General features: G+C 32.5%; 1 protein-coding gene across 1 annotated transcript in view; it reads left to right on the top strand.

Annotated features, from left to right (window-relative positions):
* LOC127728502 (eukaryotic translation initiation factor 2D-like) overlaps positions 1–23276 on the top strand; it is a 32891-nt gene extending 9615 nt beyond the window's left edge. Inside the window, exons 3-14 of the mRNA XM_052235891.1 lie at positions 339–441; positions 1862–1969; positions 2513–2877; positions 4734–4851; positions 5356–5401; positions 6137–6234; positions 14751–14897; positions 16691–16780; positions 18786–18878; positions 20605–20725; positions 21501–21675; positions 23158–23276. Of these exons, the coding sequence (XP_052091851.1) occupies positions 339–441; positions 1862–1969; positions 2513–2877; positions 4734–4851; positions 5356–5401; positions 6137–6234; positions 14751–14897; positions 16691–16780; positions 18786–18878; positions 20605–20725; positions 21501–21675; positions 23158–23219 (1526 nt within the window). The 3' untranslated portion in view covers positions 23220–23276. The remainder of the gene's footprint in view (positions 1–338; positions 442–1861; positions 1970–2512; positions 2878–4733; positions 4852–5355; positions 5402–6136; positions 6235–14750; positions 14898–16690; positions 16781–18785; positions 18879–20604; positions 20726–21500; positions 21676–23157) is intronic.
* The last annotated feature ends 3144 nt before the right edge of the window (positions 23277–26420 follow it).

The following is a 26420-nucleotide window of genomic DNA, read 5'->3' on the forward strand; positions in this document are numbered from 1 at the left end:
TGTGCGCAACAAACTGATTAATATGTAAATATAATTTATATTCAAAAATTTAAATCATCATACTTCAACTTAATTTTAGTGTGAACATATTTTATTAAGTTAAATATTATACACAGTTTGAAATGAATATATTAATACTAATGAATAATTAATCGGAACCTAAACACAAGCTGTTTACTTATATTATCTATTTCCTAAAACAAATAAGAACATTTTGTAACTTTTGAAGGATGAAAAAAATATTTCCATTGTACTTAAGATGTATGAATATTCATATGTATCTGAAATAACAAAGTAAAACAATCAGAATTTTGAGTTTACTTTTTTTTGCATTTTAGACCTGATGTTGCCAGGAGTTGTTGTTGAAGGGGAAGTTACTCCATATACATTTAGAAATATTAAAAAAGGAGACCTATGCAGCGTATGTCTCATTGGAAATAAGTAAGTGTAAATGCTTGCTTCAGTATTTTATTTGGTCATTTAATCTGATTACTATTACATAGGGAAACAGTACATAATTTTAACATAGAAAGGCATTCATATTATTAGTAAAAGCCCTAAAATAAGTACAGGAATGCAAACGATTACAAAATGCTGAATTTTGCTGAAAATACATAAAACAATCATGATATGTAAGAAACAATCACAGTAGTAATAATGGATTTTGTGCTTAGATTCATATTGAACAAATATCTTGCCATACACATGATTTTGTTGCCTTATCATAACAAAAGAATAGAAAATGTTTCTTATTTGCAGATATTTCTCTGTGTCCACACTTTTTCAACCTATTACCCGTAGGAATCACTGAATATTTTTTATATAAAATGTTTTTACCTTGTTATCTTAAAATCTAATTCTAGGTGAATTTCAAAATACATTTTGTTTCAGGCTTTTTTTTAGTAAATAACAGGTATTGTATTTTAAGGTTTTTCCTTTCATTTATCAGAAGGTTTTCATAAAATAAGTGGATTGTCTCTATTTAAGAATGTTTTGTATAGGGTTAAGAATGAGAGCATGAATTTGGTTGAAATTATTTCTTATATATTGATTATGTTCAGACATTTATACAACTGAAAGTTCCTGACCGTCAATTAAAAGTAATTTATTGCCATCTGGTGACCAATTATATATTTGATTTCTCTGATTCTATAAACGACAATGGAAATGCTTCTTCCATTATATATCAGAGTGCCTTGAAGCAGACAATATCAACTATATGTCCATTGTCAACAAAATGTCACTTTCAATGAACAAATATGTGAAATTAAAAAGGACCAAAAACTATTTTTGTATTTTATGACATCCTTGTCAGTTGGTGGATAGTTGGCAATCATACCACTTTTCAAATTTTGATGTATTAACCATGGCTCAAGTATATATCCCATCAGTAAATTAGAACCCATTGAATATAAAAATAATGAGACATGGTATGATTACTAATGAGACATATATTCTCCAGAGACCAAATGGCAAGGTTGTAAGCCATTATTGGTCATGATGTAGCCTTCAACAACATGAACAAGGAGCAAAACCAATATTGTGTAGTACTTTATAAAATGTCCTGACAAGACAAACTGTAAAACATTTCAAATGAGAAACCCAACAGCTTTAATATATGCTAAAACAATAAACGAAAAACTACCTTAATATGACAGACAGCAACCAAAAACAACCACTAGGGCTTCTTGTGTCAAAACAGCATATTGAGAAACAAGTTTTATGTACTTGGATGTATGATATAATAACCAAATCTATCAGCTTGTCAAAAATTAGATCTTTGGAGGACCTCTTTAATTACTTTGACTTGATCTTTATATAAAGTATTTATAGTAATCCAGTTATGCATTATATTTTTTAGAGCACCAATTGCTGTTGGGAGGGCTGCTTTGTCAGGCAGTGACATGTTTGAATCAGCCATGCGTGGTAAAGGTGTTCAGATAGTACATTTATTTGGAGATGACCTTTGGTATAGTTATTTTCATTGTTTATATTGATATATGATTCATATTCTTTAACAATAATTTCACAAAGTTAATAAGATAGATATTCTAATCCAAAAAGTGATTTGAAATGCCCAATCAATCTACAAACTATCTACTCTTAATGATCTAAACAAAAAACTACCTGTGGTAATTTAGTGAAAATTGTATTCTCTTTACCCTCCAAAAGGAAAATTAAAATAAATTTCAAACAATATTTTTGCAGTGACTCCTTTGATTTTGATAAAGGAATAATAATAAATTAATTAAAAATGTTCTCACCAGCCCTAATTCTGGTCTTCTAAAAAGACAAAGAGCTAAATGTTTAGTATAAATATTATTAGTAAAGAATGTTTATGTGATTTTTTCTGACACAAGAGTTCTTTTAAGGCAGAGTCCTGATTTATGCTGGTTCAGTTTTAGACAAGATTTCATTGTAGATTTAGGTATGTTCTTACTCTTTTGACATTTTTACATGGACAGACTTGCTTTTACACTATTCACTGTCTTGATCTTATGATAATCTGTAGGTCATTTGGAGATAAATCTCAGATACCAGTCATACCTGATGGCATGTTATTGATGAATGAAGATGACGATTCAGACAAGTATGAACAGTCAAGTAGTATAAAGATGGATCAGCAAAATGGTGATTCAAAAGTGACAGGTGATTTAGGAATTAACAGTCAGTTAAATAAACAACAATCATGTAACTCTGGTGATGTAGGATATATATCGTCAGGTCAATATGTAAGTGAATCGACAGGAAACCAGAATGACAGTGGTGTGCTTGATCAAGCCATGAATAAATGTAATGGAAGTTTACACGAATTAGATCTGAAAAATGGTTCAAACAACACTGAAGAAACTCAAGAAGAAGTGATGGACTTATTAGGTAAAATCTAATAAACAAGGACAAAAATATACAACTTAAATATTTTAAAGTATATGTGTTTTGAAAATTATTAGTAAATTCACCTGCAGGAAGGAGTTAATTTGAATTTTTTGAATTGCTGATAAAAATATATGAATAATGTACAATTAGTTACTAGTATACAAGATAGATTTAAAGGATAATGTTTTTATTAAGTTTATCCATCAGCCACTGAAAGTAGACACTGAGAACATGACCATAGTGCTTTTGTTTTTGCTCATTTTATATGCAAAAGCCAAGGTTATGACGACTGCAAAAATCTAATCGAAGACACAACTATACCCAAAAAGATATATCACTGCATGATGTATTATTAAATGATGTTAATGTCGATGAAAGATCTTTTTGAGCAGTTTATATAAGGGTGTGACTCATATTAAATTTAGCCAAAATGTATACGTTTGTAAGCATTGAAGAATATTACTATTTTTATACGACAGCAAAAAAATTTTGCGGTCGTATATTGGTATGACGTTGGCGTCGTCGTCGTCCGAAGAAACATTGGTTTTCGCACTCTAACTTTAGTTTAAGTGAATGGATCTCTATGAAATTTTACCATAACGTTCAATATCACAAAAGGAAGATTGGGATTGATTTTGGAGGTTATGGTACCAACAGTTAAGGAATAAGGGGCCAAAAAGGGGCCAAAAATAAGCATTTTTGTAACTTCCAGACATAACTTGTGTGTTAGTGTATGGATCTCTCTGACATTGTACCGCAAGGTTCCATATCACAAAGGGAATGCTGGGATTGATTTTGGGGGTAATTTTAGGAATTAGGGGCCAAAAAAGGGGCAAAAAAACAAGCATTTTTCTAGTTTCATGATAATAACTTGTGTGTAAGTGTATGGATCTTTCTGAAATTGTACTACAAGGTTCCTTATCTCAAAGGTAAAGCTGGAATAGAGTTTGGGGGTAATTGTCCAAAACGTTTAGCAATAAGGGGCCAAAAAGGGACCAAAAATAAACATTCTTCTAGTTTCCAGACAATAACTTGTGTTCAAGTGTATGGACCTCTCTGAAATTGTACTGCAAGGTACCATTCCACAAAGGGAAGGGTGGGATTGATTTTGGGGGTAATTGCCTCAAAATTTTAGGAATTAGGGGCAAAAAAGGGGCAAAAAACAAGCATTTTTCTAGTTTCAGGACAATAACTTGTGTGTAAGTGTATGGATCTTTATGAAATTGTACTAAAAGATTCCATATCACAAAGGGAAAGCTGGGTTTGAGTTTGGGGGTAATTGCCCTAAATGTTTAGGAATTTGGGGCCAAAAAGGGGCAAAAACAAGCATTTTTCTAGTTTCCAGACAATAACTTGTGTTCAAGTGTATGGATCCCTCTGAAATTGTACTGCAAGGTACCATACCACAAAGGGAAGGGTGGGATTGAGTTTGGGGGTGATGAATCATAAGGGGGTTCAAAAAATTTGGGGGAGGGATTTTTTTTTCCTTTAAAATTTTCCATTTTAAATTGGTTATTTCTGATTTATATATAAAAGCAAATAATAATGATATGGTTTGAATAGGTAAATTAAAATTTTTTAAGTTCTTAGACCACATTCATTCTGTGTCAGAAACCTATGCTGTGTCAAATATTTAATCGCAATCCAAATTCAGTGCTGTTTCAAGCTTTAATGTTGTGTCCATACTTGCCCCAACTGTTCAGGGTTAGACCTCTGCAGTCGTATCAAGCTGTGCACAGCGGAGCATTTTATTACCATTTCAGTGACAATATAATGGCTGTTATCATGCCTCATCATATACTTATTTGTTTAAATTCACACGCCTTTGATACTTTATATGTACCTATCTTTTGTAGATAATATGGATGAGTTATTAGATGTTTGTTTTAAGTGTGCAATAAAGTCATCAGTAAAGAAGTCAGATTTACCATTACTCACAAGTGCTTTCTTTAAAAACCATATGGTTAAATTTTGGTAAGCTAATTTTAGTTTGCAGAAAACAATGTTTACATAACCGATAACATCTATGTGCATGTCTATAGCCAGTTCCCAGATACTAATTAGCATACAACATTATAATTTTGTATGTAGGTACACCTTGCAGAGACTGATCATGACATAAAATTGAGATCATATGACCCATATTGCATGCCCCCCTGTCTTGAAATTTGAAACAAAAATCAGATATAAGGAAAAAAAGAGCCTTATCATACAATTTGGTGTAATTTGTATGCCCACCTAGGAAAGTAGTGGGACATATTGTGTTCAGGTATGTGCCTTTGTCCATCCTGTATCAGGTTAAACTTTTGGTTTACCATGAAGTCATTGCTTGTCAGCTTGAAATTTAGTAGATATGTTCATTATAATTTTAGTTTAGACTCCCCATCTACCTTAAATGTTTTTTTGGTTAGAAGAGAGAACAATGAAACATGCATTAATTTAAGAATTTCTTTAAAATAAGTTTTTACTGTGTTTCAGTCCACCAGGAAAATTGTTAGATGTCAAGAAGTCAAGTTATAAAAAGGTAATCATTTGGTGTAATTAAAGAACAAAATTGAGGTTTGTGCTTTTTTTTATGACAATAAGGATTGTGTTATTATTTGTAGAATTTAAGATAAGAAATAAATTATTGTATGTGGTATATTTGTTTACTAAATCATCAAGAATTGTGTGCTAGGGTGTATAAAAATTGTCTCCCCTTGGTTTATGTATGATTTATTAATAGTTTGTTAAGTGGGAATAAAGCTGTTTTATATATATTTGTACAGTTTTATAGCAGTCAGTTTCATTGCAAACTAAACTTAGGCAAGTATCTGGCAAACTCTATCACATGCTGTTAGAGCAAATGCACTTTGCCATTTCTGTCCATGATTACATCAAGTTTTAGATAAATACCACAATGTTGATATGCCATTACATGTTTTATATCTGAATGTCAAAGTTTCTTTTAAGTAATTACATGCGAAGAGATCATGTGGATTTAAGTTTTCAAAGATAGATTGTTGTTTTCTTGAAGTCCAGTGGCAAATATTTCTTATATTATCAGGACAATAAATTTTCATAAAATTAAGGGGAAACATTGCAGAAATTACATTGTTGTGATGAAAAAAGATTATAATATTCTCCTTATTACTGAAAGGCAAACTTCCAAATTTACTTATCTTTGAAAGATTTTTGTCCATATAGAAATAAATGTAACTATGCAAAAACTTATAACAAATTGAAGTTGGACATGGATAAAGAGAATTTTTCTTTCCAGCTATCAAAGTTTTTACAAAAGATGCAGAAGGATGGTTATATAAAAGTCAAAGAGTTATCAAAGGGTGCTGACAGTATAGTGGAAGTAGATAAATCTCAGTAAGTTATCAAAGGGTGTTGACAGTATAGTGGAAGTAGATAAATCTCAGTAAGTTATCAAAGGGTACTGACAGTATAGTGGAAGTAGATAAATCTCAGTAAGTTATCAAAGGGTGCTGACAGTATAGTGGAAGTAGATAAATCTCAGTAAGTTGTCAAAGGGTGCTGACAGTATAGTGGAAGTATATAAATCTCAGTAAGTTATCAAAGGGTGCTGACAGTATAGTGGAAGTAGATAAATCTCAGTAAGTTATCAAAGGGTGATACAGTATTGTCCGGGTACACAGTTATCGTCCTTTGATTTTCGTTGTCCACGAATATAGTCCCTAGTGTGGACAGTGTGTTACTTGTTGATTTTTTTTATACCCCTTCCAAATTTATTTCTCCATGTTTTATGACTCAAATAGTAAGTAGGGGGTTGAAATGACACTGTAAAAAAATTTGGGTCATGAATTTTAAAGTAAAGTAGTGATTTGGTCCAGCTGAAAAATGTTAAAAATTAGCACTTCGGAAGCTGTCAAAAGATTTGAAGACCCCCTTAACATGAAATTGTCCATATTTTGAGTTAGAGCCGATGAAGTTTTCTATAATTTTGATATAATTTGTCCCAAAAGTAGTACAACACACTGTAAAAATATTATTGAGAAAGCGCAGGTGGAATTTTTTTAATTTTCATTTATTGTCTAAAAGAAATGCACTACGAAATAACTGTGTACTCGGACCTAAGAGGTGAAATCAGGAAATATAGAATCTGTACTTTGGCAACTTCCCTGAATGATTTGATGGTGTCAATTTATCAAATAGCATAAAACTAAAGGATTTAAACTTTTATTTGATAGAATTTCTGCAAAAATGACCAATTTTGGCATTTTATGGTCAAAATAAGCATTTCATAGCTTTTTCAATTTTGATGCATAAGTGGCATTCTGACTTTCTATCTGACAGGTTTTTATGTGTCAATATTTGTGTTTCTATGCTTCAATCCAGTTGTATTACTCATTTGTGAACTCTGAATCTACAGAAAAGAAGATTATCTCAGACAATATGTGCAAAATGTGTTGTATATATGATCCTCGTCTAACGCCCTGTTTGGATCAAGTTAAATGTGAGGAGCTTGGAACATAAAAGTTGAAGTCCATTATAAAGACCTCACTAAATTTGTATAAAAAGCACTTAACAATGTCTTTTGTACCTGTTTTATGTCACATAATATCTTTCTTTTCTTCTGTAGGATAGCAAGTGGTTCAAATATAAGCCTGTTGAGACTAAAATTGCATGCATGTTTTTCACTAAAAAGTGAAAAATCTTTGTATCAGACCATACTGTCTACAAAAAAAGTTGAATGCAAGAGTCTTTTTGTGCTCAGATTTATTGTATCATGTCACCTGAGTATAGAAATGATAGAAAAGACACAAAATTTTATTTCCTATAGCTTCAATATGCATTTTTAAATGTAAATATGTGATACGGCCTAAATTGATCCTAAATTATTTTCCGTCTTACTTGGCCTAAGACCCTTTTAAACTAATGTGATATGTTATTTGTAACTTTTCTTTCCATTTAAAGTACATTAAATACATATGTAAGGATTATTTATAACCAAAAAGCTTTACAAATTTAAAATTGCTGGAAAATATTACATCTTTATGTAAGGCCCCCTTTCATTGGAAAACCTCCATTTTTAGCCACAGGCTCATATAAATTTGACTTTTTAATAATTATGATAAGTCTGATAAATGAAATGAGTACTCTATTGCTTTTAATACATAATATATTATATATTAAGGCATTTCAAAAGTATTTTTTTGCAATATTTTAATTTTTTAAGCCCCAAATGTTGATAGTTGAAAATTTTCAATTTAAACGTCTAAATTTAACACGCAAAGTTGAATATAGAATTAGTCATATTGTCTATAATATATATCCTATTGCCATGAAACTTTGTAAGCAGTCTTATAATTTAATAAGCTTTGGTCATACCAAGTTTCATTAAGATTGGTCAACTTTTTCTACCCTATTAGGTCCGGGTACACAGTTATCGTCCTTTGATTTTCGTTGTCCACGAATATAGTCCCTAGTGTGGACAGTGTGTTACTTGTTGATTTTTTTTATACCCCTTCCAAATTTATTTCTCCATGTTTTATGACTCAAATAGTAAGTAGGGGGTTGAAATGACACTGTAAAAAAATTTGGGTCATGAATTTTAAAGTAAAGTAGTGATTTGGTCCAGCTGAAAAATGTTAAAAATTAGCACTTCGGAAGCTGTCAAAAGATTTGAAGACTCCCTTAACATGAAATTGTCCATATTTTGAGTTAGAGCCGATGAAGTTTTCTATAATTTTGATATAATTTGTCCCAAAAGTAGTACAACACACTGTAAAAATATTATTGAGAAAGCGCAGGTGGAATTTTTTTAATTTTCATTTATTGTCTAAAAGAAATGCACTACGAAATAACTGTGTACTCGGACCGTATAGTGGAAGTAGATAAATCTCAGTAAGTTATCAAAGGGTACTGACAGTATAGTGGAAGCAGATAAATCTCAGTAAGTTATCAAAGGGTGCTGACAGTATAGTGGAAGTAGATAAATCTCAGTAAGTTGTCAAAGGGTGCTGACAGTATAGTGGAAGTAGATAAATCTCAGTAAGTTATCAAAGGGTGATACAGTATAGTGGAAGTAGATAAATCTCAGTAAGTTATCAAACAGTGCTGACAGTATAGTGGAAGTAGATAAATCTCAGTAAGTTATCAAAGGGTGCTGACAGTATAGTGGAAGTAGATAAATCTCAGTAAGTTATCAAAGGGTGCTGACAGTATAGTTGAAGTAGATAAATCTCAGTAAGTTATCAAAGGTTGTTGACATTATAGTGGAAGTATATAAATCTCAGTAATTTATCAAAGGGTGTTGACAGTATAGTGGAAGTAGATAAATCTCAGTAAGTTATCAAAGGGTGATACAGTATAGCGGAAGTAGATAAATCTCAGTAAGTTATCAAAGGGTGTTGACAGTATAGTGGAAGTAGATAAATCTCAGTAAGTTATCAAAGGGTGCTGACAGTATAGTGGAAGTAGATAAATCTCAGTAAGTTATCAAAGGGTGTTGACAGTATAGTGGAAGTAGATAAATCTCAGTAAGTTATCAGAGGGTGTTGACAGTATAGTGGAAGTAGATAAATCTCAGTAAGTTATCAAAGGGTGATACAGTATAGTGGAAGTAGATAAATCTCAGTAAGTTATCAAAGGGTGCTGACAGTATAGTGGAAGTAGATAAATCTCAGTAAGTTATCAAAGGGTGTTGACAGTATAGTGGAAGTAGATTAATCTCAGTAAGTTATCAAAGGGTGCTGACAGTATAGTGGAAGTAGATTAATCTCAGTAAGTTATCAAAGGGTGCTGACAGTATAGTGGAAGTTGATAAATCTCAGTAAGTTATCAAAGGGTGATACAGTATAGTGGAAGTAGATAAATCTCAGTAAGTTATCAAAGGGTGTTGACAGTATAGTGGAAGTAGATAAATCTCAGTAAGTTATCAAAGGGTGTTGACAGTATAGTGGAAGTAGATAAATCTCAGTAAGTTATCAAAGGGTGTTGACAGTATAGTGGAAGTAGATAAATCTCAGTAAGTTATCAAAGGGTGTTGACAGTATAGTGGAAGTAGATAAATCTCAGTAAGTTATCAAAGGGTGATACAGTATAGTGGAAGTAGATAAATCTCAGTAAGTTATCAAAGGGTGCTGACAGTATAGTGGAAGTAGATAAATCTCAGTAAGTTATCAAAGGGTGTTGACAGTATAGTGGAAGTAGATAAGTCTCAGTAATTTATCAAAGGGTGCTGACAGTATAGTAGGAGTAGATAAATCTCAGTAAGTTATCAAAGGGTGTTGACAGTATAGTGGAAGTAGATAAATCTCAGTAAGTTATCAAAGGGTGCTGACAGTATAGTGGAAGTAGATAAATCTCAGTAAGTTATCAAAGGGTGTTGACAGTATAGTGGAAGTATATAAATCTCAGTAAGTTATCAAAGGGTGATACAGTATAGCGGAAGTAGATAAATCTCAGTAAGTTATCAAAGGGTGCTGACAGTATAGTAGAAGTAGATAAATCTCAGTAAGTTATCAAAGGGTGTTGACAGTATAGTGGAAGTAGATAAGTCTCAGTAATTTATCAAAGGGTGCTGACAGTATAGTAGGAGTAGATAAATCTCAGTAAGTTATCAAAGGGTGATACAGTATAGTGGAAGTAGATAAATCTCAGTAAGTTATCAAAGGGTGATACAGTATAGTGGAAGTAGATATATCTCAGTAATTTATCCAAGGGTGCTGACAGTATAGTAGGAGTAGATAAATCTCAGTAAGTTATCAAAGGGTGATACAGTATAGTGGGAGTAGATAAATCTCAGTAAGTTATCAAAGGGTGATACAGTATAGCGGAAGTAGATAAATCTCAGTAAGTTATCAAAGGGTGATACAGTATAGTGGAAGTAGATAAATCTCAGTAAGTTATCAAAGGGTGCTGACAGTATAGTAGAAGTAGATAAATCTCAGTAAGTTATCAAAGGGTGCTGACAGTATAGTGGAAGTAGATAAATCTTATCAAAGGGTGATACAGTATAATGGAAGTAGATAAATCTCAGTAAGTTATCAAAGGGTGATACAGTATAGTGGAAGTAGATAAATCTCAGTAAGTTATCAAACAGTGCTGACAGTATAGTGGAAGTAGATAAATCTCAGTAAGTTATCAAAGGGTGTTGACAGTATAGTGGAAGTAGATAAATCTCAGTAAGTTATCAAAGGGTGATACAGTATAGTGGAAGTAGATAAATCTCAGTAAGTTATCAAACAGTGCTGACAGTATAGTGGAAGTAGATAAATCTCAGTAAGTTATCAAAGGGTGTTGACAGTATAGTGGAAGTAGATAAATCTCAGTAAGTTATCAAAGGGTGCTGACAGTATAGTGGAAGTAGATTAATCTCAGTAAGTTATCAAAGGGTGCTGACAGTATAGTGGAAGTTGATAAATCTCAGTAAGTTATCAAAGGGTACTGACAGTATAGTGGAAGCAGATAAATCTCAGTAAGTTATCAAAGGGTGATACAGTATAGTGGAAGTAGATAAATCTCAGTAAGTTATCAAAGGGTACTGACAGTATAGTGGAAGCAGATAAATCTCAGTAAGTTATCAAAGGGTGATACAGTATAGTGGAAGTAGATAAATCTCAGTAAGTTATCAAAGGGTGCTGACAGTATAGTGGAAGTAGATAAATCTCAGTAAGTTATCAAAGGGTGTTGACAGTATAGTGGAAGTATATAAATCTCAGTAAGTTATCAAAGGGTGATACAGTATAGCGGAAGTAGATAAATCTCAGTAAGTTATCAAAGGGTGCTGACAGTATAGTAGAAGTAGATAAATCTCGGTAAGTTATCAAAGGGTGTTGACAGTATAGTGGAAGTAGATAAGTCTCAGTAATTTATCAAAGGGTGCTGACAGTATAGTAGGAGTAGATAAATCTCAGTAAGTTATCAAAGGGTGATACAGTATAGTGGAAGTAGATAAATCTCAGTAAGTTATCAAAGGGTGATACAGTATAGTGGAAGTAGATATATCTCAGTAATTTATCCAAGGGTGCTGACAGTATAGTAGGAGTAGATAAATCTCAGTAAGTTATCAAAGGGTGATACAGTATAGTGGGAGTAGATAAATCTCAGTAAGTTATCAAAGGGTGATACAGTATAGCGGAAGTAGATAAATCTCAGTAAGTTATCAAAGGGTGATACAGTATAGTGGAAGTAGATAAATCTCAGTAAGTTATCAAAGGGTGCTGACAGTATAGTAGAAGTAGATAAATCTCAGTAAGTTATCAAAGGGTGCTGACAGTATAGTGGAAGTAGATAAATCTTATCAAAGGGTGATACAGTATAATGGAAGTAGATAAATCTCAGTAAGTTATCAAAGGGTGATACAGTATAGTGGAAGTAGATAAATCTCAGTAAGTTATCAAAGGGTGCTGACAGTATAGTGGAAGTAGATAAATCTCAGTAAGTTATCAAAGGGTGTTGACAGTATAGTGGAAGTAGATAAATCTCAGTAAGTTATCAAAGGGTGCTGACAGTATAGTGGAAGTAGATTAATCTCAGTAAGTTATCAAAGGGTGCTGACGATATAGTGGAAGTTGATAAATCTCAGTAAGTTATCAAAGGATGATACAGTATAGTGGAAGTAGATAAATCTCAGTAAGTTATCAAAGGGTGCTGACAGTATAGTGGAAGTAGATTAATCTCAGTAAGTTATCAAAGGGTGCTGACAGTATAGTGGAAGTTGATAAATCTCAGTAAGTTATCAAAGGGTGTTGACAGTATAGTGGAAGTAGATAAATCTCAGTAAGTTATCAAAGGGTGCTGACAGTATAGTGGAAGTAGATAAATCTCAGTAAGTTATCAAAGGGTGTTGACAGTATAGTGGAAGTTTATAAATCTCAGTAAGTTATCAAAGGGTGATACAGTATAGCGGAAGTAGATAAATCTCAGTAAGTTATCAAAGGGTGCTGACAGTATAGTAGAAGTAGATAAATCTCAGTAAGTTATCAAAGAGTGTTGACAGTATAGTGGAAGTAGATAAGTCTCAGTAATTTATCAAAGGGTGCTGACAGTATAGTAGGAGTAGATAAATCTCAGTAAGTTATCAAAGGGTGATACAGTATAGTGGAAGTAGATAAATCTCAGTAAGTTATCAAAGGGTGATACAGTATAGTGGAAGTAGATATATCTCAGTACTTTATCCAAGGGTGCTGACAGTATAGTAGGAGTAGATAAATCTCAGTAAGTTATCAAAGGGTGATACAGTATAGTGGGAGTAGATAAATCTCAGTAAGTTATCAAAGGGTGATACAGTATAGCGGAAGTAGATAAATCTCAGTAAGTTATCAAAGGGTGATACAGTATAGTGGAAGTAGATAAATCTCAGTAAGTTATCAAAGGGTGCTGACAGTATAGTAGAAGTAGATAAATCTCAGTAAGTTATCAAAGGGTGCTGACAGTATAGTGGAAGTAGATAAATCTTATCAAAGGGTGATACAGTATAATGGAAGTAGATAAATCTCAGTAAGTTATCAAAGGGTGCTGACAGTATAGTGGAAGTAGATAAATCTCAGTTAGTTATCAAAGGGTGTTGACAGTATAGTGGAAGTAGATAAATATCTGTAAGTTATCAAAGGGTGCTGACAGTATAGTGGAAGTAGATAAATCTCAGTAAGTTATCAAAGGGTGCTGACAGTATAGTGGAAGTAGATAAATCTCAGTAAGTTATCAAAGGGTGCTGACAGTATATTGGAAGTAGATAAATCTCAGTAATTTATCAAAGGGTGTTGACAGTATAGTGGAAGTAGATAAATCTCAGTAAGTTATCAAAGGGTATTGACAGTATAGTGGAAGTAGATAAATCTCAGTAAGTTATCAAAGGGTGCTGACAATATAGTGGAAGTAGATAAATCTCAGTAAGTTATCAAAGGGTGCTGACAGTATAGTGGAAGTAGATAAATCTCAGTAAGTTATCAAAGGGTGTTGACAGTATAGTGGAAGTAGATAAATCTCAGTAAGTTATCAAAGGGTGTTCACAGTATAGTGGAAGTAGATAAATCTCAGTAAGTTATCAAAGGGTGCTGACAGTATAGTGGAAGTAGATAAATCTCAGTAATTTATCAAAGGGTGCTGACAGATAGCCTTACCAATTATTTGAAATAATCAATAAAAATATTATGCATGCCAGGGTTAAATAAAAAGTGCCTTCTGACTGCCCCATACATTTATTTCTGGAATAGCCCTTACCAGACTTGACTGTATATGCATTGATGATGTTTATAAGTGTAGGGTATACTATGTTGTACTTGAATTGGACCTTTTAGACTTTATAGTGAACCCAGAACTTACCTCAAAACTACATGTATTTCGATATGGTCAGTGTGCAAAATATCACATGATTCTCAGACTGAACCAATATTTTTCACATTAACAGAAATTATATTTGATGTTTTATTAATTATTAAAATAGTCAACATTTTTGTATGATCTGACAGTGAAGATGTAGCCACACATAGGGATAATTTCTGATGTCTTATTTCAGTGACCCTCATCATACTTTGTTTATCTGCAACACCTTAAAAAAAACTTGAGTAGATTCTTCTACACAACATGAAGTTGCTATTTTATTTTTTTTGATCTGAGTGATATTTTGGGTTTTCCATACTGAAGCATAAATTTAACTATTTCTCCTTTTACCAGTTTGTTAATTGGCATCACATTGAAACCAGCTTGGCTAAACTGACTTCTACTAAACTGATTTTCTACAGGACATTAAGTTGTTTATTTCCTATTTTAATTTTTGATCTGAATGATTTTTCTGATTTTCCATACAGAAACATGAATTGAACCATTTCTTCTTATATTATGTGGAAACAGCAGTTGATGTCTGTCTTTATTTTTGATTCACACATTTCTATAAATTCTTGTACTCTTACTATTTACAGATTGCGTGATTTCGAGCTACCAATTCAGATAGATTCCGATCCCTTACAGCCTCTACCGTCTGAAGCAGAATTTGTGCTGCCTAAGCTGACAGAGATGTATTCAGTTACTTCTGCTGTATTGCCTTTGTTTAAACCTAACGGTCAGAGGTATATACATATTTTAACACTTATATATTGGATCAATGCAAAAAGACATATTGCAGTAGATCTGTTTTGGCCTAAACTTTTTGAACTCTTGAACTTAAATTGATGGTTTAAAAAAAACTTAAATTGATGGTTTTAAGAGGAAGAAAACCTTTTCAGGATTTGATTTTTCCCTGTGTGAACTCATGGAAAATAAGAATGCTATGTGCTACTTTTACAGATCACATTTTTGAAACTTTAAGAAAATCCAACCATAAATTTTGTTAAATACTGTGGATTCATTATTGTGCGTGGGATACCAATTTTTGTGTATTTCGTGGGTACAGATGAACCACGAATTTAAATGTTCATTGAATTACAAATTTCCTATAAGTTTGTATGCAGACTTTAGCAAAACCATACAATCAAATATCCATGAAAAGTTTTCCTCAATCCACGAAAATTGGTACCCACGAAAATAAATGAATCCACAGTATAACCATGATATGGTTAAAGTGACATCACGAGGAAGATTTAACTTAATTTGAGATTGATCATGAATATTTGAGCTAAATTAACAAGGTTACATACATCACCAAAAGTAATCTTATACACGCAATAGATAATAATGAGATGCTCTTCCTCTGTTTTAAAATAGGTTTTTGGGGAAAGGGTTCACTGAAAATTGTTACACAGTATTTGTGAATCAAAAAGTAATGTAGAAAATTATTTACTACTAAGTACTAAATATAGTAAACACACAGTCTCAATACAAAAAGAGCATTACCAGATACTGTTCAATTGTTCAAGTTTTATTTGGTGTTCAGATCTGCTTTTTAACAAAAAGACCTTTGACTTTTCTTTCGTAGAAATTAGATGGTGCAAATGTTGAAACAGCTATCTCCCATAAGTCATGCTATTTCACATATTGTTACTGAGGCTATGAAGATCATACCAAGAGTGGCAGTTACAAAATTTTTTAAAGGGTGATGATGATCGTTAAGATTTACTGAGGGTTCTCAAAAATATCCATGCACAGTAAAACCCTGTTGTATTGCCTCCCCTTTTTGTTGCAAAAAAATCAAAACTCTCAAAGAAAAATGGACATCCCAAACATTACCTGTCTGCTAGTCATTGCACAACAACCAGTCTTTAGTATTTTACTGAATGCACCAACTTCAGGTTTACAGTCCTTCCTTCAGTTTAAATGCCAATATTTTGCTGGAATAATGTTGGTGGTTTAGGAGGTTTTAGTGTATTCTTCTTTTTTTATGGCATTTAAAAATTTATATAACCATTAAACAGTAGGATAACACAAAGATGATAAACAATTTGTTTCTTCAAGTCATACATATATGTAACATGGATGTATGCTTTATCAAATTTTGTCATGATCTGTCATGAATTTCTATAACTATAGACTCTTTCAGTAGTTCAGTGCTGACATGAATTATAAGAAAAAACCTTTCTAAAATTGTCCATTTATAAATTATAAATATTAAGAAACTAAGATTTCTTTAACTCAGGCAAAGTTGACCTAAGATGGATTTGACTATTACCTTTATGCTCTTTTTAGTCATATAGCTCTTCAACTGTTTCCGTTCTTAAACATCTTTGGCTTTTAAATAATCAGCTTTGAGTGTAAATGATGAAGGTAAACCAGTCAGATGCATGAAATTTATGATGTGTTGTTTTCACTTTTTTTTCAAAAACTGGGTTTTTCACACTCATTGTATTGACATGTTTGACTAAATTAACTGGCTAAGACTTTGAATCTTGTTTATTCATACTAGGCTGATATTTGTAATTATTTTTAGAAAAGGAAGTGCTGTAGCAATGACTGATATTAGAAGTTACATAGATGAGTATGTGAGAAGTAACAACCTTCAAAGTGAAAGTAAAAAAAGGTACTTGTTGCATTAGGTGCTTTGTAAACTTTTGCTCATTTGCCCCCAAAAGGGAATTGTGCCTTCTGAATAATTTACAATTTCAACCTATTTCTTAGAATATAATCTGGCCCTTAGAGGTGAACATCAATGTAATTTTGTTTATTTTTATACGCCCGTTTACGGGACGTATTATGGTATACCGTTGTCCATCTGTCCGTCCGTCTGTCTCATCGTCCGTCCGTCCGTCCGTCGTCAACATGTCGGACATTAACTCAAAAACGCTTTAACCAATTTGCATAAAATTTTGGTGAATTGTTTATATCTATTACCGTGAGCTCCCGTTCGTTTTTTATAAATTTTAGATTTTACGTTTCCAAGTTATGTGGTTTTATTCATTAAAAAAAGGGGTTTTTTCCAGTTTTCGGACAATAACTCAAGAATGCTTTCACCAACTTGCAAGAAATTTTGGTTAATTGTTTATATCTATTGACATGAGCTCCCTTTTTGATTTTTATAAATTTTAGATTTTACGTTTCCAAGTTACGGGGTTTTATTCATAAAAAAAAAGGGGGATTTTCCAGTTTTCGGATAATAACTCAAAAATGCTTTCAGCAGTTCTCATGAAACTTTGATGAATTGTTGATATCTATTGATGTAAGCTCCCTTTAGAATTTTATGAATTTTAAATTTTACATTTCCAAGTTATGGGGTTTTATTCATTAAAAAAGGGGGATTTTCCAGTTTTCAGACAATAACTCAAAAATGCTTTCAGCAATTCTCATGAAACTTTGGTGAATTATTTATAGTTATTGATGTAATCTCCCTATTGATTTTCATAAATTTCAAATATGACATTGAGAAGAAATTGAACTTTATTTGTTTATAGTCTGACAACAGATTTACTAAGTATTGCGCAACAGCATAGTGTATTGCACAACAGCAAGAAATCTTTAATTGAATAAATTCAATTCATATAACTAATTTCAAGTTCTTTGACTACATTTATTCAGAAACCTATAATATGTCAAATATTTAATTACAATCCAAATTCAGACCTGTATCAAGCTTGAATATTGTGTCCATTTTTGCCCCAACTGTTCAGGGTTGGACCTCTGTGGGCGTATCCAGCTGCGCTCAGCGAAGCAGTTTATTCATTCAAATATTATCTTGTTGATACAGTTCGCCATCCATGCGAACTGTCAGTGAATTTGATGTCATTGCCTACTTTCCAAAATGTCTGATTTTACAAATTTATTACCAAAGAGTGTCCTAGATTTTAAAGAGTAGAATTGATCTGTCAATATAATGCCTCCTTGAATGTCTGATCTATCTTGGGATGCATTTATTTAGGATTATAGTTCATATCTACAGTTTAAACCATTGATGTATTAGCAACCACTTTACCCTACCCAATCTGATTTTGGCTATTTTTCTCTGTTTTTCGATTTTTATCTCCAAGAAGGGCATTGAATTTGTTTCTGTTTCTTAGTCTTAGAATCTAGAAAGATATATGGACATATATATATAAGGCCTTTTTGAAAAGTATGGAGTGTCATATGGGTAAAAAAAACAGGATCAGTCGTGAATGAGTTAGTATAATCCTTCAACCATTTGATGGAACAAATGCTTGGTTTTATTGTCTTGCCTGCGACGAAAGTCACGGAAAGCGAGACAAAGGGATTGCTTTTCTGGCGACGACGACGATGCCGTCAACAATTGTTAAGTTTTCTGCTTAAGTTAGTTTGATAGGAACTACTTGTGATAGATCATTGATATTTAATATAAAGTTGCATTACTATCAGTACATATCAGTTTGACGACTATTTTGAAGCCCTGCCCCCTAGGTCAAGGTCCAGTGACTTTGAATTAATTAGCAATTTTTAATGTTAAAATTTTTGTAAGGTGATTGTTAATAGAAAATAATGTAATTACTTATCTGACACTGTTAAGGCATGTTATACCTACTTAGCTACCTTTCAAAGAAGCAGCTGTGATCTACTTCATTTTTTTTTAATTTTTTCAGTCAAGTACAGTTAGATCCTATTATAGCTGATATAGTGCTTACCAAAGGAGAAAATAACATCACTCATTTGTCTTGGGAAGATTTGTTTAAAAGGTAAATATTTGTTTCAATTATCAAATATTACTGCCCAAGTGAGATCTTTACTGTTATAAAATTGGGTTCATGATGTTCATGGTTAGTAAAAAAGAAATTGAAAATGTACAACAAATTTCTGACATTTAGTATTTTCATTTGTAGTGTTTTTATACGACCTCAAAAAAATTTTTGTGGTCGTATATTGGTATGACGTTGGCGTCGTCGTCCGAAGACACATTAGTTTTCGCACTCTAACTTTATTTTAAGTGTATGGATCTCAATGAAATTTTACCATAAGGTTCAATACCACAAAAGGAAGGTGGGGATTGATTTTGGGGGTTATAGTACCAACAGTTAAGGAATTAGGGGCCAAAAAGGGGCCAAAAATAAGCATTTTTGTAACTTCCAGACATAACTTGTGTGTAAGTGTATAGATCTCTCTGACATTGTACCACAAGGTTCCATATCACAAAGGGAATGCTAGGATTGATTTTGGGGGTAATTGCCTCCAAATTTTAGGAATTAGGGGCCAAAAAGGGGAAAAAAACAAAGCATTTTTCTAGTTTCATGACAATAACTTGTGTGTTAGTCTATAGATCTCTCTGAAATTGTATCACAAAGTTCCATATCACAAAGGAAATGCTGGGATTGATTTTGGGGGTAATTGCCTCCAAATTTTAGGAATAAGGGGCCAAAAAGGGGCAAAAAACAAGCATTTTTCTAGTTTCATGGCAATAACTTGTGTGTAAGTGTATGGATCTTTATGAAATTGTACTACAAGGTTCCATATCACGAAGGGAAATCTAGAATTGAGTTTCAGGGTAATTCCCCGAAAAGTTTAGAAATAAGGGGCCAAAAAGGGGCAAAAAATAAGCATTTTTCTAGTTTCCAGACAATAACTTGTGTTCAAGTGTATGGATCTCTCTGAAATTGTACTGCAAGGTACCATACCACAAAGGGAAGGCTGGGATTGATTTTGGGGGTAATTCCCTCAAAATTTTAGTAATTAGGGGCCATAAAAGGGCAAAAAAACAAGCATTTTTCTAGTTTTAGGACAATAACTTGTGTGTTAGTGTATGGATCTTTATGAAATTGTACTGCAAGGTTCCATATCACAAAGGGAAAGCTGGGTTTGAGTTTGGGGGTAATTGCCCTAAATGTTTAGGAATTTGAGGCCAAAAAACTAGCATTTTTCTAGTTTCCAGACAGTAACTTGTGTTCAAGTGTATGGATCTCTCTGAAATTGTACTGCAAGATACCATACCTCAAAGGGAAGGCTGGGATTGAGTTTGGGGGTGATGAATCATAAGGGGGTTCAAAAAATTTGGGGGGGATTTTTTTTTCCTTTTTTTTCTTTATAATTTTCCATTTTAAATTGGTTATTTCTGATTTATATATAAAAGCAAATAATAATGATATGGTTTGAATAGGTAAATTAAATTTTTTTAAGTTCTTAGACCACTTTCATTCTGTGTCAGAAACCTATGCTGTGTCAAATATTTAATTACAATCCAAATTCAGTGCTGTATCAAGCTTGAATGTAGTGTCCATACTTGCCCCAACTGTTCAGGGTTCGACCTCTGCGGTCGTATCAAGCTGCGCCCCAGCGAAGCATTTTATTTTGTCACTGTTAAATATATTATTAAAATGTGAGACAAAACCACGCAACAGAAAAAAATCCAGTAAAGACATGTAGTCAGCATATTATAAATTTAAATTATCAATAAAATTCTTTTTGTTTCAGGATATTAAGCAAAATGCAACCAGTTTTATGTATTGAACATGTTGGTCAGCCTCCAACATATCAGAAAGGAAAAGTTGAAGGAATTAAGCTTGATATACAACAGAGAGCTAGCAACAAAAAGGTGAAATACTTTCATGATTAAATATGGTGGTATTCTGTTAATTACAAGAAAGTTCACTTTTAAAAGCATCCAGCAAGTATTTTGTGGTACAAACAATGTTTAATAACAATGCAGAAAAGGTGACTGTTATTTAAGCTTACAATTAAATGATTTCAGGCAAGGTATACATAATTGGACAGTATTTTTATGAGGAAGATAAATTTGATTAATTATAATTTGGAACTATAAATGTTACATTTTTTCCTTATTTGTATGCAATTCAACCAGTTCTAAATGTTTTACAAAATTTCATACAAATCCTAGCCTTAAGGGAGAAAATATGATTTTACACTGTAAAAGTTAACCTCTAGATGTCATTTTTGTGCTGTTAGGTTGATGTCTTATTGACATAAACCCCACTTCTCCTTTTATCATTATAAGAATATAAAGTAATTTTATGATGTTTAAAAAAGAAAAGCCTTAACACAGTATGAATTAGAAACTTTTTTTGACTTTTTGTTTGGTCTTAGAATCATATTGTACAGTAAGCTTTTGTAATCTTTTCAAACCAAATATTTGTCTGAATTCTAAAAAAGATTCCTCTTTCAAAATTATCAAGAGTCATTACTTAAATAACATTGCAGTGATGTAGTATAAAGAACTTGACAACAAACAAATCTTCATTCTATATGCTTAAAATAACATGGAACTGACATGCAGATGCCTATGGCTATGTTATAGTATTATATTGCTTATATGAAAATGTAAAAAAAAATGTTGTGCTATGTTTTTGTAGGTAACCCTGATAGAAAATATAGAAACCTTTGGAATAGACCCAAAAGAATTAGCCCACACAGTACAGGTTGGAATGGCTTGTAGTGCTACAATATCACAGCTACCACAGAAAAATAAAGGAGTACAGATTGTTATACAAGGCAATCAAATCAGTTACATAGCTGATTTGTTATTAAGTATGTACTGTACAATACAAGTAAAGTGGACAATGGGATTTGAAAAAAACCTACAACTAAAATTGCATGAAAAAACTATTAAAATTCAAAATAAACCAGATCTAGTTAAAAATTTGCTTTGTATTTATTGACATGTACAGATAGAAATCATTTATAAGAATGTAATTTACCAACTTTTAAAATCAAAGTACTTTTAACCAGAACAAAACTTTTATTACAATATATCCACCATTACTGGACATACAGACGTTCCTGTAAAATTTTGACGTCACAATATACAATTATGGCCCGTAGAAAAGGTGAATATCCAAAATAGTCAACATGAAAAGGTTATTTCACGGAAGGCACAGCCCAAAGTGAAATAATTTTTTAGGGTTGACAATTTTGGATATTCATTGCTTCTAAGGAGCCACAATTGTTTTATTATACTGAACTAACAGTGGAAGGGCCTTATGAACCATTGAAAAAGCACTTACCTTACTGTATCGAAACACACGAGTTAACGTTCGGAAATAAATGTGTGCCTTAGAATTTCCGGTATGTACAACAAAGGTAGAATCTTTTTGTAAAATATTGATGGCCCTGAAAAGGACCGTTTATAAGAGATATCCTCATCACTAGATGCATTTCCAAAGCCATGTTTCCTCGTCACTCAATGGGCTTCCTGTAATGTGAACGTTGCCATTTTGTTTACTTATGTCTCTGCATCATTTTCATGGAGATAACTCGTGTACAAATTAAGAAACTCAAAAGATTATTCACCGGTAAATAATAGGGTTATTCACCGCTGGTGTAAATTTTTAGGGTTATTTGTCCTTCCTTGCAATTAAGTGAAAATTAATTGAATTATTCCATGTCGTGTGATAACATGTTACCGAATAGAATTGTTTATAATAAATGTAAGGTATAATAAGAGTAAATGTCTGACACTACAAAAGAAATGTGATTGTTGTATGACATCTAATGCAAGTGACGCAAATTCTCTGGTCAAGTGTCTCAGATTCCTAAATAGCGATAAGATCTATTGGTGTTAACCAGACAGTGAAAACAACCTTGTCAAATCTAAAAGAATTGATTGATGTAACGGAAAAGTATCAAGATAAACATGTTCTGTCTCTTCTGTAAAACATTTTGAGAATCTTTTAAAATTTTAGGAATCTGTTTAGCTTTAAAAAAAAATATGTTGATGCAGCCAATTGTGTGATAATATTTGTTTAAATACTCTTGCCTTTATTATGTTGAAGTGAGACAGAACAGACAAATAGAGTGACATATAAGTTAGATGTTCAACATATGTCTTATGTTTTTTCAAACACTTCACATAAAATGAACATAATCTAGGGTAAAATATTGGTAATAGTAGAATTGTTTATTTAAACCTTTCAACACAATATTAAATGGTAAATTATGAAAAACATCAGAACACATTCATGATTCAAAGAGCTTGGTTATTCATTGTTTTTGTATACTTTTTATTTTCAGATAAATACAAAGTTCCAAGGAAATACATTAATGGATTAGAAAAAGCACCAAAAAGAAGATAATATAAGACACTATATATGTTATTTATTTCTGTTACTGATAAAGAATCATTATTTTAATTGAGTCGTGTTTCTTATGACCTGTCTGCTTTACCGTAATGAAATAACATCAATATTAATCAATGTATGATTAGCTTTTAAAGAAGTAGTTTAAAGTTCCCACTGAATAAACTCCACAGAGAACATAAGCTATTGTATTAATTGTATTAATTCAATGGGACAGGTTAACTTTCATGACAAAGACCGACTGATCCTGCAGAAAGGATTCATTTCTTTCTAAATAATGGGTATTACCTCTTTCTCACTGTTTATTTACTTCAAATTGATGTATGTGTTTTGGACCTTATTTACCTTAAATAAGAATATATGTCCATAGGACATTATGCCCCACTAGTACTATCAAATTTCCATGTTCAGGTATTCATGAAATCAGGGCCAAAATTGTAACTTGGCATAAAACTTTAAAAGTTCACGCTATAAAGAATATGTGTATTAATTGGAACCAAACTTGGCCACAATAACCATTGGATATCTAGTTTAAAAAATGTTTCTGATGACCCTACCTGCCAACCAACATGACTGACATGGATAAAATGCAAGTTTTGTCTATTATCTTGAAAACCGCTAAAAAGAGAAAATCTGACAGGCACAATTTTGTTAAGAATGTTGAGATCTACCTACTGTCCATTTAAATCAAAGCTGTCAGTTGACTTTATAGGAGTAGCCAAAATGATCAGCAGTATAGGCGTTATTGCGATTAAATGACAAACTTTACCCTTTTTAGCTCAACTGGCCTAAAAGGCCAAGTGAGCTTTTCTCATCACTTGGCGTCCGTCGTTGTTGTCCATCGTCGTCATTAACTTTTACAAAAATCTTCTCCTCTGAAACTACTGGGCCAAATTTAACCAAACTTGGCCACAATCATCATTGGGGTATCTAGTTTAAAAACTTTGTCTGATGATCCTGTCTGCCAATCAAGATGGCTGCCATGGCTAAAAATAGATCCTAAAATGTAGATTTTGGCTTAAATCTCTGAAACCAAAGCATTTAGAGCAAATCTGTTGTTGGGTTGCTGCCCCTGAATTGGTAATTTTAAGGAAATTTTGCAGTTTTTGGTTATTATCTTTAATATTATTATAGATAGAGATAAACTGTAAACAGCAATAATGTTCAGCAATGTAAGATCTACGAATAAGTCGACATGACCAATATGGTCAATTGACCCCTTTGGGAGTTATTGCCCTTTATAGTCAATATTTACTTATTTGAAGATATTGTCATGCTGATCATATTTGCTGTTTGAATTTTTATACGTCTGTTTACGGGACATATTATGGTATACCGTTGTCCGTCTGTCCGTCCGTCCGTCTGTCCGTCCGTCGTCATCATGTCAGACATTTACTCAAAAACGCTTTAACTAATTTGCATAAAACTTTGGTGAATTGTTTATATCTATTGATGTGAGCTCCCTTTCGTTTTTTATAAATATTAGATATTATGTTTCCGAGTTATGGGGTTTTATTCATTAAAAAAAGGGGGATTTTCCAGTTTTCGGACAATAACTCAAAAATGCTGTCAGCAATTCTCATGAAACTTTGGTGAATTGTTTATATCTATTGATGTAAGCTCCCTTTACATTTTCATAAATTTCTAATATGACATTGAGAATTAATTGAACTTTATTTGTTTATAGTCTTGACAACAGATTTACTAAGTATTGCGCAACAGCACAGTGTATTGCACAACAGCAAGAATTCTTTAATTGAATATAAACTCAATTCATATAACCAATTTCAAGTTCTTTGATTACATTTATTCAGAAACCTATAATATGTCAAATATTTAATACAGTCCAAATTCAGACCTGTGTCAAGCTTGAATATTGAGTCCATTTTTGCCCTAACTGTTCAGGGTTGGACCTCTGCGGGCGTATCCAGCTAGTTTCAAAGGAGAAGATTTTTGTAACAGATTATAAAAATTGTTAAAAAATAACTATAAAGGGCAATAACTCCTTAAGGGGTCAATTGACCATTTTGGTCATGTTGACTTATTTGTAGATCTTACTTTGCTGTACATTATCGCTGTTTACAGTTTATCTCTATCTATAATAATATTGAAGAAAATAAAACCAAAAACTGCAAAATTTCCTTAAAATTACCAATTCATGGGCAGCAATCCAACAATGGGTTGTCTGATTTGTCTGGAAATTTCAGGGCAGATAGATCTTGACCAGATTAACAATTTTACCCTCATTGGACATCGGACAAATTTTTATGCTCCCACCGTAGCGGAGGGGACATTAAGTTTTACCCTTGTCTGTACGTACGTACGTACGTACGTACGTTCAAAAGATGGTTTCCGTTCTCTAACTTTAGTTTGCCTCAACGAAATGTTATGAAACTTATACACAATGCTTATTATCACAAAACACAGATCAAGTTTGAATTTTGGTGGCGTCACTTTAACCGTTCTAGAGTTATGCCCTTTACAAATGAAAAAATTGCTGAATTAATCGTTTCCGTTCTTTAACTTTAGTTTGCCTCTACCAAATGTTATCAAACTTATACACAATGCTTATTACCACAAAATACAGAGCAAGTTCGAATTTTGGTGGTGTCACTTTAACTGTTCTAGAGTTATGCCCCTTTACAAATGGAAAAATTGCTGAATTTTTCGTTTCCGTTCTCTAACTTAAGTTAGCCTCAACCAAATGTTATGAAACTTATACACAATGCTTATTACCACAAAACACAGATCAAGTTTGAATTTTGGTGGTGTCACTTTAACCGGTTTAGAGTTATGCCCCTTTACAAATGGAAAAATTTGCAGAATTTTTCGTTTCCGTTCTCTAACTAAAGTTTGCCTCAACCAAATTTTATGAAACTTATACACAATACTTATTACCACAAAACTCAGATCAAGTACTATTTTGGGTAGCTTAACTTTTACCGTTCTTCAGTTATGTCCCTTTATAACTTTATATGATATGAAAGCAGGGGCATCATCTGTGTCCCATAGACACATTCCCTATTTATTAAAATAGATACCCCAATGATGATTGTGGCCAAGTTTGGTTAAATTTGGTCCAGTAGTTTCAGAGGAGAAGATTTTTGTAAAAGTTAACGACATCGGACGATGACGGACGCCAAATGATGAGAAAAGCTCACTTGGCCTTTTAGGCCAGGTGAGCTAAAAATTGTAACA

The sequence above is a fragment of the Mytilus californianus genome, unplaced genomic scaffold (assembly GCF_021869535.1).
Source record: "Mytilus californianus isolate M0D057914Y unplaced genomic scaffold, xbMytCali1.0.p SCAF_1, whole genome shotgun sequence".
In the NCBI taxonomy this organism is placed as follows: domain Eukaryota; kingdom Metazoa; phylum Mollusca; class Bivalvia; order Mytilida; family Mytilidae; genus Mytilus; species Mytilus californianus.